The sequence below is a fragment of the Leopardus geoffroyi genome, chromosome B4 (genome assembly GCF_018350155.1).
Source record: "Leopardus geoffroyi isolate Oge1 chromosome B4, O.geoffroyi_Oge1_pat1.0, whole genome shotgun sequence".
NCBI classification, from domain to species: Eukaryota; Metazoa; Chordata; class Mammalia; order Carnivora; family Felidae; genus Leopardus; species Leopardus geoffroyi.
In genome coordinates this window covers 11,685,884-11,700,742 of record NC_059341.1, presented here as the reverse complement: position 1 = coordinate 11,700,742, position 14,859 = coordinate 11,685,884, and the positions used below count along the sequence as shown (strand labels likewise).

General features: G+C 45.8%; 1 protein-coding gene across 5 annotated transcripts in view; it reads right to left on the bottom strand.

The window, feature by feature from the left end:
• Positions 1-14,859, bottom strand: part of CAMK1D (calcium/calmodulin dependent protein kinase ID) — a 438,187-nt gene that overhangs the window by 60,715 nt on the left and 362,613 nt on the right. For all 5 annotated transcript variants that reach the window (XM_045463125.1, XM_045463127.1, XM_045463126.1 and 2 more), the window contains one exon: positions 5,982-6,120. In XM_045463125.1, the coding sequence (XP_045319081.1) occupies positions 5,982-6,120 (139 nt within the window). The remainder of the gene's footprint in view (positions 1-5,981; positions 6,121-14,859) is intronic.

Genomic DNA, 14,859 nt, shown 5'->3' with positions numbered 1-14,859 from the left:
AGAGCCTGACCACAGAAAGGCTGTCTCGATTAATGATGTTGTCCCTGAGAGACACAATGTTGAGGACGGACACCACTCCTTTCCCCCGACTCAGGAAATTCCAAAGATTTGCCCAGTGAAGAAGCAATCACTTCTCTGATTTACGTTCAACCTTAAAAGAAACACAACAGGGGGCACCTGGGGGGTGGCTCAGTTGGTTAAGCATCTAACTCTTGATTTCGGCTCAGGTCATGATCTCGGGGTCAGTGGGATGGAGTCCTGCATGGGGCTCTGTGCTGACAGTGGGGAGTCTGCTTGGGATTCTCTCTATCTCTGTCTCTCTCTGCCCCTTCCCCACTCTCTCTCTCTCTCTCTCTCTCTCTCTCTCTGTCCCCCAAAATAAATAAATAAATACACACATACACACACATACCACACCAGGAGGAATCTGAACTGGGCAAGCCACTTCCCCACAGTTTCCTGTCTGGCTCTCCTCCCATCCCCAAGAGTGATTGAAGCAAGAGTGTCTCTTGTCAGTGGTTTGCGGTGGATCTTTGGTTTCTGAGTTATTGAATTTTACCAACTCCTCTCTCATCTGGTGGCGAGGGCTATTTAGATTTGAGATGGGCCTGGAACTTCTGGATTTTTTAGAATTCACGGGGCAATTCTGAGCTGTAGCCATTTCTGTGAGGACATTCTGAGAAGTGTTCAAGACCCATCCCCCTGCCCCGCCTTGACCAAACTATAGTTGGGCTCCCCTGAGCCCTCTTCTAGGCCTCGGGTTTGGCCTTCTGTGTCCCTCCGGTCTTGCTGGGGCTGCAAAGTCCAGTCTTAGCAAGAAACCTGCTAAGTCAGAATAGAGAGAACCCCTCACTCTTGATATCTGGCCAAGCTCTTTACCTTCCACCTTGGATGTTGTTAAAGAAAATGTATTCACACACTTGGTAAAGACAGTAAGGGAGACTTTATTCGGGGGGGACCACTGAATGGGATTCTGCAGTAGGAGAGGAAGAGTGGACTCAAGACCTAATACAACAAGGAAAAGTAGAGATTTATAGCCCAGGATCAGGGTGAGGGTCAGTGAACAGAAAATTACTAAGAGGTGGGGCGCCTGGGTGGCTCAGTGGGTTAAGTGCCAACTTCAGTTCAGGTCATGATCTCACGGTTTGGGAGTTCAAGCCCTGTGCTGACAGCTCAGAGTCTGGAGCCTGCTTCAGATCCTGTGTCTCCCTCTCTCTCTCTGCCCCTCTCCCACTCATACTCAGTCTCTCTTAAAAATAAAATAAACATTTTACAAAAATTAAAAAAAAAAGAAAATTACTAAGAGGGAACATCAAGGGTGGGGGGATCCTGGCTATGCCAATTTCAGAGGATCCTTGCTGAAGGCAGGCCAGGGTGGGCAGATATGAAAGGTGGAAGATAAAGAATTTGATCAGATATCAAGGGTGGGGGATGTTCACCAAAGTGGCTCACTGGGATTCTTCTTTTTTTTTTTTTTTTTAATATTTGTTTATTTTTGAGAAAGCACAAGCAGGGACAGGCAGAGAGCAGAGACAGATGTGAAGTGGGCTCTGTGCTGATAGCAGTTAGCCCAATATGGGGCTTGAACTCACTAACTGAGAGATCATGACCTGAGCTGAAGTCAGATGCTCAACCCACTGAGCCACCCAGGTGCCCTGGCTCAGTAGGATTCTTGCTCAGCCTGGACTACATGGGCAGAGCCAGTGCACTAAGGACAGAGCCCAGGGATGGAACCTGGTCAGAAGGAAGAGAACCTGGTCAATGGAGAGAGACTGCCAATGTCTAAGTTCTTGGCCAGGCTTTAGGAAGGATCCCTCCATCCTTGATATCCCCTCTTAGTAGGTTTCTATCCACAACCCTCATTCTGGTCAATGGCTATAAGTCCTCACATGCCCTTGATGATTTTGGAGTTGAACCCAATTCTCTCCCCTATTGTGATACCCTTCTTGCAGTAGTCTTAAATAAAGTCTTGTCTTAACAAGTGTCAAAATAACTTTAACAGAACCCAAAAGAAAAAAAAATACTACCCTTCTCCTAAAATCATAACACAAAAAGGAATGACACTTTACATTCACAATGACGTCAATCCTGTGGATGAAGCATGAGATTAGAAGAAAATCAAATGCACACTTGAAGGTGCTTTCAATGAGTTTGAAAAGAGAATAAAATGGCCCAATAAACAATCAAAATAAGAATAATGCTTAAAAAGCAGGCCAAAATAATCTAATCAAAAGGTGCCTGTGGTTCATGATTTGTCTCAATGTTGAGATCATCCTTTGATGAACAGTAAGGATCTGATCATGGGGGCAGAGAAGACTTTTCTTAAGTTTCTGATTTTTTTTCAAGTTTATTTATTTTGAGAGAGGAAGAGCACACACATGTGTGTGCATGTGCATGTGAGTGGGAGGTGGGGTAGAGAGAAAGGGAGAGAGAACACCCAAGCAGCCTCCACAATGTCAGCATGGGACTCCTCTCATGAACCATGAGATCATGACCCGAACCCAAATCAAGAATCGGATGCTTAGCTAACTGGGCCACCCAGACACTCCTTAAGTTTCTGACTTTTAATCTTCCTGTCCCAATGATCTCATGCTCTTAAACAAGGTTGCATCTAGGCAAGAGACTGCATGGAATCAAATATCCCTCCTTTGGGTCAATTACCAAGGAGGGTTAAATCGGCTGGTCATTCACAACTTAGATAGATACTTGTCTACAACCATCTCAAGACTCAGTCAAGGCAGCAGGGCTTTTCTTGAGGGGAGTCAGGCAACAGGAAAGTGGGAGAGAAGACAGGCTCAAGGGCAATCCAGATGGAGGCCCCCAGCTGGCAGTAGGAGTGCTTGGTCAGGTGGGAGGCACAGAGGGCATCTCACAATTCTGCCTGAGTTCCCAAGAGGCCCAGGACTCACCTGAAAAAATATTATTCTTTATTTTGTGACATCGTTGCAAGACAACTGATGGACAATACTGGAATTGGAAGGTCAATACCAACCCATTAATAGTTCGCATAATAAGAGGGGCACCTGGGCGACTCAGTTGGTTAAGTATCTGACTCTTGGTTTTGGCTCAGGTCATGATCTCAAGGTTCATAAGTTCAAGCTCCACATCAGACTCCATGCTGACAGTGCAGAGCCTGCTTGGGATTCTCTCTCTCCCTTCCTCTCTCTCTGACCCTCCCTTGCTGCGCTCTCTCTCTCTCAAAATAAATAAACTTTTAAAAAAGTTCACATAACAATCTTTAATTAAAAAAAATTTTTTTTTAATGTTTATTCATTTTTGAGAGAGACAGAGAGACAGAGTGCAAGCGGGGAAGGAGCAGAGAGAGAGAGGAACACAGAATCTGAACCAGGCTCCAGGTTCTGAGCTGTCAGCACAGAGCCTGACATGGGTGGGGCTCAATCTCCAGAATTGTGAGATCATGACCTAAGCCGAAGTTGGACGCTTAACCAACTGAGCCACCCAGGTGCCCCAACAGGCTTTTAAAAGATCTGAATCAATACTTCCTATAAAGTTTATATTATACATAATCACCCTCCTAATCCAGTGATTCTCAACTGGGGGCAATTTGGCATCCCAGGGGGATATTTGGCAATGTCTTTGGTTGTCACAACTGCAGGAGTCTATGGGCATCTAGTGGGTAGCAGTCAGGGATGTGGCTACACATCCAACAATGCATAGAACAGCCCCCCCGCGGCAAAGGACACACTGCAGGGGCTGAGAAGCCCTGTCCTAATCTGAGGGGTCAGTTAGTGGGCACTTCCTGTCTGTCTCTCATTATCTCTAGTAGCTTCCTGGGGCAAGACGACACAAGAGTACCTTGCTGGAGGGAGGTGGAGGTGTATTTGCAGGGGCATGGCGGTATCCCAGACTGCGACCTAATCTTATATTAACCTGATCATGTTCTCTATTGCTCTGACCTGGATCATACAGTTTGTTTTCTTTTTCTAAGATATTTGTGAAAATTTACTATCCCAACCCCAACTCCTGCCACGTAGGTCAAACTCCCTTGTGCCTCTGAAAAGCAATGACGAACAGTCCTAACGTGGCAATGTTCTCTCTGCGGGGACAAGCCTGGCGGTCTCACAGCTGCACCAGCTGGGAGCTACAAGCACTTCTCTGAAAGCGCCATGTGGGCGTAGACAGCTATAACTCCTGCACAGCCCATCTGCCTTTCGAAGGGGGAATAAACACAGTCACGCATAACATGGCCCCTCTAGGAATGTCATCTGCGTGGGAATTATTTCTATCGAGTACACACAGCTAGCGCATCGCATCACACCTCTGTGGTCATCGCACTAACTTGTTCAGAGACCTGCCTCCTGTGTTCTGGAAGCAGAGAATCGGCATTTGGTGAGGGCACAAGAGAGCACAGCAGGCACAGAGGCGCCAAGTGGGCTTAGTGAGCCCTTACTTAGCCCGGGAAAGGACCTCCGGGTCCTGAAGATTAGCTAATTTGTGCCCACAGCCATTTCAGCCATCAAGAAGCCTGCAAAGGGCAAAGTCTGTAAGGACCCCATCGACATTCACAGACACCCTTGCCCGGAAGTTCTCCATGAGTAATCCCAGGGCAACATCAGGATCACCTAGAAATCCCTTAGAAATGCACATTCCCAGGTCCACTGCAGACCTATAGAATCGGAACCTCTGGGGTGGGGCAAGCAATGGCCCTCCAGACAATTCTTATGCAGGCTAACATTTGGGAGCCACTATTCTGGTTGCTGGAAAATAATATAGAGAAGAGAAAACTTTACAGGGAGACCTTATGAAGAGAAAAGCTACACCATGTTATACCTTCACACCCAGTACTAGATAACGGGCAGATGCCGAAATTCTGTTTTAACAAATGTTTATGGTTTGTTCTTTAAATTGATTTAGATTTCACACAGTCACGCATAGCATGGCTTCAGTACATTATAATCCCGTGTTTTTGATATGAGCAGCAGGTATGTGGGCTGGGGTGGAGTTTCTATCTTGACAGGTGAAGGGAGCCCTGGGGCCTGGACCTGTGTCCACTGTCGAATGAAGCCACATTACAGCCTTGGTGAACAATGTTGCCTTTTGCTGTTCTTCAAATCAATGTGTTCGATATCTACTCTTGATAGCATATGTTGGATATCTGCCCTTTGGTATCTATACTGATCCGGAGAGGGATGTGATGCCAAGATGCCCAAGTAAGGCCCAGGTCCTTCAGTGCTATTGGGTGAAGGGTCAGTATGCCAACACCTCATCAAGGACAAGTAAGACTGGGGCGCCTGGGTGGCTCAGTGGGTTAAGCATCCAACTTCGGCTCAGGTCATGATCTCCCAGTTTGTGAGTTTGAGGCCTGCATCAGGCTCTCTGCTATCAGCATAGAGGCCACTTCAGATCCTCTGTTCCCTCCCCACTCTCTGCCCCTCCTCTGTTCTATCTCTCTCTAAAATAAATAAATGTTAAAATAATCTTTTATACAAAAAAAAAAAAAAAAAAAGAACAGGTAAGCCTGTAACCTACAGGACGCTGGGGGATGGCTGTGATTGTAGGTCGTTTAACCCATCTTTCCCAATAACCTTCCATTTCCTTTCTCGTGTTATGCCCTCCACTTACTTGCTCCCTTTCTTTCACACAGTGTATTGTGCTGAAATGGGGCCAGAACTGGGAGAACACTGTGAAAAACTGTATTGGGAGAAGGGTTAACATGGCCTCTGTGTCTTGAACAAAATTACCTTTTAGGTGGGCTTGAAGCAATACACAACCTATCTCCCTGTGGCCCTTTGGCTGCATAGCAGTTATAAAATCTCCCAAATGGTGGCCAGCCCCTCATCATCTTTCAAGCTACCTCTGGCTCCCAATGGCCCTGACAACTAACAACACAAATGCCTCCCATTCATTCCACCCATATCTCCATCAAGGCAACCTCAGCCATCTTCTGGAGCCAATCCCCTTGGACAGGTGTACTGTGGGTAGAAGAGCTGCTGGAGGATGTTGCTAGGCGACCGCCTTACCTTGAGGTCCCTGTGGACAATGCCCATTCTATGGAGATAGTAGACGGCATCCAAGACCTGGCGGATGAGGGTGCTGGCATCTTTCTCTGTGTAAAATCCTTTCTCCACTATCCGATCAAACAGCTCTCCACCGGATACGCTGTTGTTGTTTTAAAAAAAAAAAAAAGAAATAAGAAGTTTGAGAGGACCTGTTGAATTGTTCAGGGAAAGCCATCATTAAGAGATGTCAATATGACAGAAGAACCAAATTGGCTTCCAAAAATATTCATTTTCAGATTTAGGTTTTGCCCCATCTATGCCCCAGAAGCTATACCAGGGAAGTGTTTCTATTCCACGATGGTATAAGCATCCAGAATGAAATAAAGAGAATAAAAATAAACCAGGACCCATGGACTAGCCCGGCCTGAGAAGTCTTCTGGTCTTTGCATCCATCCTGCTATGACAATGTAAAGTCAGAATAACTTTCCAGAATATTGGCATCATCAGATGTAGGGGGATGATGGATAGGATGCCTCCTTTGCATAAGAGAATATCCTTAAAGGTCTGGAAGGATAGGGGGTATGGGGGGCAGTGTTGTGGGCAAAGCAGTAAACAGCCAACAGGATGTTTGGGCTCTTGACCAAGTTCCGCCCCTAATATGCTGAAGGCATGGGCATTCCTTGAATCTTTGGACCTCAGTCTTTTTATCCGTAAAATAAGGGGGTTAACTTAGTCAACCATATCCAACACTGGCTTTCAGAACCTGAAAGCTAATTGTCATTTACAAAAAAAAGAAAGAAGAATGACACCCCATTACATCATCTGCACTGGTTTTTTCGGTGACAATATTTAATTTTAATTTGCTTTGAGTTTCACATTGCACTTAACGTTTTCTTCGTGTTTATTATTTATTGCCTAGGTTGTCAAAAGTCAAAATGCCCTGGAGGGCAACCCTTATAGCCCCCTTCAGCTCTGATAGTTAATGCTGCTCTGGGTTTAACAAAGTGACAGAATCGTACAATTCTGAATAGGAACAATTGAACACTTTAGCCTTAAAATTCTTAGAACATATACTTCTCTAAGAAAAACAGGGCTTTTTTTCAGATAATTAAGCCATCTTGAATATTAGCTTCAAGAGATATATTAATACTATTCTCTTTTATAAAAAGAAACAGAATTTCCAAAAACAAAATGAAGACTTATTTGAAATATTAAACTCATAAAACACTTTCACAAACCACTTTTTCAGCTTTAAGAGATGTAGTATAAGCCATGCCCTAGCAGTAACACACCCACACATACACAAACACATGAAGCTAGGACTCATTTTCTGCAATTCATGACAATTAATGTGCAATATCTGATCCATCAAAACCTTCCTCTTAAAAAGCCAACAAAGAAAACCAATTGTGGCTATAAAAGGCCTAGGTGTTCGAGTCTCTCCCATTACCTAGAGTCATTCTAAGCGATGTTGTGCTTGGGTAACGTCTAGTTTCCAAAGCAAACAGCAATAGAAATAAGAAAAGAAAAGATGCTCAGGAGAAATAAGAAGCAATTCAAAGAGTGAAAAGAAATGGAAACATCAGGGGAGAAACTACCTTTTGATGACCGGGTTGTCCAAATGGTCCATCCTTAAGGAAACCAAAATCCTAAGACATCCCCTCTTAGCAGCTATACATCAAGCTCTCCCCAGTCTTCGTGTTTCTAGACCCTTCATGCAATGAGCTTCAGTGGAAGAACTCTGGAGACCTTGAGGAATTACTCTGGAAGACGCCCAGCTGCCAGGGCAAGGGGGAACCTGTGCACATTCACCTGGGGGCATTCACTTCAGGTGATGATCTGTTCGAGCATTCATTTAAGATTTACTGGGTGCCCACTATGTGCCACCTACCATGAACCACAGGTGCCAATCAAGGCAGCAGCAGCTGTGAAGAAGGAAAGGTCTGTTTTGATCGTGCCCCTCCTCATTCTCCACCATTGGCCCACCTTCCAATAATGGCTCCCCTTCTGAGTGTTCCCGTGCTTTCTTACCACCGGTTCTGCTCACACCCTCTGCTCTGCAGGCTACCAGAAGACCTCAGGCAAGAATGCGCACCCCTTCCTCTACCCCTGCCTCCCGCCCTTGTTACCCTATGACCCACCTTTACCAGATTCCCTCCTTCAAAACTGATCTTTCCTGCTTCCCATTCTCTCAAAGTCCTCTTTTCTCCAATGTGATAAGTAAGGTATTAACGGAGGCTATTGAATCAAATACTTGTACCCTGATAGGGCAGCCATGTAGTAAGAATGGAAGCATCAGAGTTGAAGGGTAAGGTCCAGCTATAGCATGTACTGTCACAGCCTCAATGCTCCGCACATTTGCTATTTCACTTCTGAAAGTTCAAACGGCACCAGGGTTTCATCGTTCTGAACACTGCTCAGAAAGTATTTGGTTTCCTTAGAAACCAAGGCACAGGAGAGAAGTCTAAACACTTGCCAAAACATAACAATACTCATAAAAATGCCTTAAAACTTGCAAATCGCTTTATACTCTTCAAAAATCTCCTTAAGCATACACTTCGAATGGCTACTGTTACAGACTGAATGTTTATGCCCACCCCACCCCCCATATTCATATGTCAAAGCCCTACCCCCCAGTGTGATGGTATTTGAAGACGGGGGCCTTTGGCAGGTATTTAGTTTAAATTTTTTTTAATGTTCATTTAGTTTTGAGACAGAGAGAGACAGAGAATGAGTATGGGAGGGGCAGACAGAGAGGGAGACACAGAATCCGAAGCAGGCTCCAGGCTCTGAGCTGTCAGCACAGAGCCTGATGAGGGGCTCAAAGTCACGAACCACGAGATCATGACCTGAGCCAAAGTCAGATGCTTAACCGACTGAGCCACCCAGGCGCTCCGGCAAGTATTTAGTTTAGATGAGGTCACGAGAGTGGGGTCCCCATGAAGGGATCAGCGTCGTTATGAGAAGAGAAATCTGAAAGCCCAGTCCAGTTCTCTCCCCTCTTCTCCCTCTATCCCTCTCTCTCTCCTCTGTTCTCCCACCCCCCCCCCCGCCCCCGCCATGTGAGGACACAGCAAGCAGAAGGCCATCTGCAAGTCAGGAAGAGAGTCCTTAAAAGGAACCACATCAGTTGGCACCTTGAGCTTGGATATGTCAGACTCCAGAACTGTGAGAAATACATGTCTGTCATTTACGCTGCCCTGTTTCCAGTATTTTGTTATGGCAGCCTGAGCTAAGACACCTGCTTATTTCGAAAGCCATTTGTGAACAACCAAAATCCCAGACTCGCTGATGGGGAAATAAGTTTGGAAGAGTGGCGAGGGGGGTGTCTCATTTTCAGGCCCCTGGATCATGAGGAGGTGGGTTGACGGGCTGCTGAGCTGACAGGCTGCTTTCTTGAATCAAAACCCTTCTCCGGCAAGTTTCCCAAGTGCAAGGGTTAAAGCTCCATGTTAGAAATGTAGTTCTCCAATGACAGCCTGCCAGGCATCAGAATGGAGTTAGAAGGGGAGCGGTCAGGTGACTGGGGAAAGGGAGGAGAACCATCATGATGGATCCACAAGTAAAATTAATTAATGGTGGCTCTGGGAGAGAGGTTCACTGGGGGATGTCCATGTAGAAAGAGACTGGCTATTCAAGATTAAGGGAGAGGACAGAGATCATTAAAAAATCTCTACTCTTCTCAATTTAAACTTTGACATTAATTTTTAGTATTTTAAGGTTTATTTATTTATTTTGAGAGAGAGAGAGAGGCAGAGAGGAGACACAGAGAGACAGAGAACCCCAAGCAGGTTCCATGCTGTCAGCATGGAGCCTGACGTGGGTCTCGATTTCTTGATTTCATGAACCGTGAGATCACAACCTGAGCTGAAATCAAGAGTCTTACACTGAACCGAATGAGCCACCCAGGCACCCCATAGATTTTGACATTAATTTACAGCAACCTGCCTTTGTGTTGAACTTGGGTTTGCTCAGTCTCTGATCTTCCTCGCTTATCACATTGTATGGCTACCACTGCATGTGAATTTTAAATACGCAAATACGAAATATTTTGATGTCATAGCCTCAACAAAATTCAGGTTATTTGCAAAATTTTAAGTAACGTGAATCTCCTCACATTAAAAAATCATTGTCAAGAAACATAATTTCAAAGTCACTGGATCAAGTACACTGCCAAGTTCTGATTCCACTGTGGGGCACACAACCATACAGCGACGGGACCTGGTCAGCGCATCATGCTGTATTGTTAGTACCGGGTAGAATGCGCTGTTCTTTCCATGCACTTGAACTTCTCCATGTAGTTTCCACAGATGTTATCCCGTTGTTTTAAAATTCACTGCTAATTATAATTTAAAATGTTTTCTTATCTTATAACAATATCTACACGTTTGTTAAAAGACAGCACTTGTGCTAATGCTGACACATGGGCTCCAAAAACCTATTCCTCTAGAAGTTAGGTATAATAAAATATGAAGAAGGCTGAAGGAAACCAGAATATGTCACCCCAAAACATGCTTCCTTGCCATAAAATATATTCTGAGCTGAGAGCAATTAAGCAGGAGATGTAGGAAAAAGTTCCCCCTTTTTGGTCTAAAGGCAAGAAATAAGTTCTCCTTTGACTGGAGACATACTCTACCAGCCCACAGACTGCACCAGAGGAATATGGCAACAATTCTCATTCAACTTCCCCCAAGTCTCTCTACCATTTACTGCCCCTGGCCCAAACTCCTTTGTTCCTGTCAAATCTTCACACATACTGTTTGTGTAAAAGGTTACAAAGGCTTCAGGCTCTGATCACTCCCCCGGGTGAAGGATGTCAAGTACCTGCAAAAGTTCATTAACGGGTGTTGGCTTTCCTCCCGCTCATCTGTCTTTGTCAGGTTCATCTACAGAGCTGGCCAGGGACCCTACCAGGGTCAAGGAAAACTTTTTCTCCCTCTCAAAAGCCAAACAGTATAGGGCTGTGCTGTTAATTTTAGCGAGGGGTCGGAGAAATCTTCGGGGTAATGCTAGGATCATTAAAAAGCAGTGTTATAGCTAATATGCCTTGAAATTCACAAAGACTGTCACATAACTAGGTAGTGACCGTGGAAAAGAGCCAGGGCCATGGTTACAAAGCAAGATGGCCTTTGTGTGCCCCAGAGCAAGGCTGGTTATAAATGTGTTTCTCCAGAACCATCTCCCCCATTCACATTTAGTCCTAAGGAGAAGACAGTCTTGAAACAAGCAGGCTGTAATTGAGTGAGGCCAGAAGTGAAGCATTTTTCGACTGTGAGACCCCAAGGTCCAGATGGCAGATGTGTGTGTTTTTTCACCCAGCCTGGAGAAAGAAAGGCCTATCTTCCCGGCCCTTTCCTCAATTAAGTCCCGGCTTGGCGGTGCCTGGGATTTCCCTCCTCCCACACAGGGCAGCCGTCCGGCTCCTAGGCCTGCGCTCTTAATCCTCACCGCTTCCCTTGGCTTTGGTACCCACACATCCTGCTCCTGGGGGCAGTCTCCCAGCCACTCTGGGAAGATTAAGGGTTTATTTCATGCAAGCCCTTTTCTCTCTATTTCCTCTTTCGACAAATCCTACTCTAATAATAAAAACATCTTTTTTTCATAGACTTCAGTTTCCCAATATCTTCCTGGCTCAGTCTGTTCAGAAAATTCCAAAACACAAACACATGCCTCTCCACCTTCACGGACCGGATCAGTGTAACTCCTTAGGTGCCATTATCCTTTGATTCTGGCCGTTTTGCCTTCTCAATGTCAGGGTGTTATGGACTGGCTTGTATTCCACAGCCCAACTTCAGATGTGCAAGTCCTAATCCCCAGTATATATCTCAGAGGTGACTGTATTTGGAGATGGGGTCTTTAAAGAGATAAAAGTTAAATAAGGTCATATGGTTCCAATATGACTGATGTCCTTATGAGAGAGAGAGAGCACAGAATATGAGCACACAGTGACAAGACTATGAGGACACATGGTAAGAAGGTGGCTGTAAGCCAAGGAGAGAGGCCTCTGGAAAAACCGAATCTGCCAAGACCCTGATCTCAGGCTCCCAGCCTCCAAAAGTGTGAGAAAATTAGTTTTTGCTGTTTAAGCTCCCTAGTCTGTGGTATTTTTGTTACAGCATCCCTAGCAAACTAAAGACTGGGGAATATAAAGGGTATCCCATAACCATGTGGGGGATCTCTGAATTAGATTCCCTTCAAATTGTTTTCAAGATTAATGGGCAGGGTGGGAGGGGACAGTTTCTTCTACTGTATTTGCATTCTATGCTTTCTTTATTCACCAAATCATCAAATAATCTTGCATCAAACAAGATGATATGTTGTCCCTGTTTCCAAGGGGCACAGAGGGCAGTGTGGCCCGGGGTGGGGTGGGGACTAAGGTACACAGACAAGTAAAGCACACTGTAGACAGTTCCGACATTGTGGGGTAGGGGGCAATGAAGGTGCTTTGGAAAACCACAGAAAGACATGTAGAAGGGCCCAGGGGCAGGGCAGAAAGAGGAGAATCTGAGCTGTCTTAAAGAAGGGGTGATATTTAGTCCAGTGGAGAAAAGCCCAGGGGGCAGGAAGAGCCCAGTAACTTGAATTATCATGAAAGGAGTCTTTGGTGAACTAAGTATCTTCCGGGGAATACAGTCAGTGAAAGAAGTGTTGACTGAGCACCTCCGATAAGCCCAGCACTTGGCAGCAGCGTTAGTCTGTATCTGGGCAGCTACAGAAGCCCAGGTTGACAAGTCAGACCACTAGCGAGCAAGGACTTGCCAAGCCCCGACCCTGGCTGGATGACCACAGGACATTGCGGAGGGGAGAGATCCGTGATCACAGGAGGTGGCCTGCAGAACAGGTCCTAACTTCCCTTCTGCCTCCTGAGGCCAGCACAATGTTGTCTGCACTGCAGAAAAAAGGATTCCTGGAGGCAGGGCAGACAGGAGAGACCCGGAGTCAAGAGCAAGGGCCTGGCAGGCGGAAGAAAAGGGTAGAGGCGGGAAGGAACCATGTCCGTGAAGCAGCCTCACTTATCTAGAAAATGCAACTGGTGAGGATGAAGTCAAACCATAAAGGATTCTGAAAATCAAGCAGTGGAGCTGGAAGGGCTGCACGGGAAGACAGCAAATTCTTAGCTGTCTGGGATCTAAGGTAACCCACTTCTGAAAGGGATGCTACTGAGGGAGTTACCATCTGTGGATGTGGGTGTGGGGTGAGGGGCATCTTGGGACAAGGGCCCTTCCTAAGGCGTGCATACTGTCTTCCAACGAAGGTCTGCTTCTAGATTCTCAGTCCAGCAGGCTTCCTGCCACCATCCTCCAAATCCATGCTGTGCTGTGCTCACAAGAGCAAACCCATCCTCCAAGTCCATGTTGGCCCGGTTCTGCAGTGTGCACTGATTTCCCACCCACCCAGGCAACAACTTCCATTGTTTTCCAAGGGGCCTCAGGGATTCCTTGGAATCATCTTCCTCTGTTTCCAACTAGCCTCTTCGGTTCCCAGCTGGCTCCCCCTCAAGGCAGGCCAGGGAAAGTGTAGTTATAGCCAAAACCATAGATAAGAAACAATTGGAGGCATTTTAATTTTGTAAGGGAAACTCAATTGCTGAGACCCTGATAAAGAAATTCTACTTTTGCATTACTCATGAGAAAAGGACAAAAGGATTTCTTAAGAAATTATTAGCATGTTCAAGTTTTCAAGAGAAAATAATTCATCTGTTTTAACTCGAAGCACCTGCTCACATTTCAAAAAAGATAAAAGATAATTACAAATCATTTTTAGTTTTTTGTATTCTGAGAGGGCAAAGCATGTCTCATTCCACTTGAGTCCCCAGTATCTTGGACTATTATATTCCAGCGGGGGAAGAAGAGAAAGAAAAATAAATAAATCAACAACTAAACAAATGTTAACCATTCACAGAGTCCATAATGGTGTGCAGAGAACTGAAAGCAGCCTGAGATGAGCGGTGGAGACACTTCTGAGTGGGCTCCAGCATGGACGGCAGGAAACAGCCGGCCAAGTGACCATGGAGGGGAAGAGCTTCTGGGCAAAGAGCAAAGAGCTTCTGAGCCAGTCCTAAGATCCTAGGACAGGAAAGGTCTTACGATATCTGGGGACCAAAATGGAGGTCAGCAGTGCAGCAGAGACCAGAATCTGGTGGGCAATGGGTAGAATGATTGAGATAGAGGAAGGCCCAGATCACGTGGGGCCATGTGTTATGGATTGAATGCTTGTGCCCCTCCTCTCCTCAGTTCACATGTTGAAATCCAATACCCAATGTGATGGTATTTGGGGGGTGGGGCCTGTGGGAGATAATTAGGCTATGAGGGTGGAGCCCACACAAATGGGATTAGTGCCCTTATAAGAGAGCCCCAGAGAGGTAGCTTGCCCTATCTCTGCCATGTGAGGATCCAACAAGAAGCTGGCAGTCTACAATCTGGAATAGGGCTCTCACTAGCACCGGACCATGCTGGCTCTCCGATCTGGGTCTTCCAGGCTCACAAATGGTGAGACATAAGTTTCTGTTATTTATAAGCCACCTGTCTATGGTACTTTGTAATGGCAGCCCAAATGGACTAAGGCACCATTCAAACTAATATTCAAATGGGGTGTGTTTATTCTAGGTTTAGTAAGAAATCATTAGAAGGTTTTCCGCTGAGGGAGAGGTGAACCTGTATTTTTTAATGATCACTCCGGCTGCTATGTGGACAATGGGTTGTAGAGGGAAGAGTAGAGTTGGCAGATCACTGAGGAGCTGCTGCAAGCATCCAGATGAGAGAGGACAGTGGCTCAGCCTGGGGAACATTGGAAATGGACAGAAGTGGACACACGTGGGGTATGTTCTGGAAACACAGTAGACAAGACTCACTGATGAGGTTGATGTGGGGCATGCAGGAAGGAGACGGATCAAGAATGC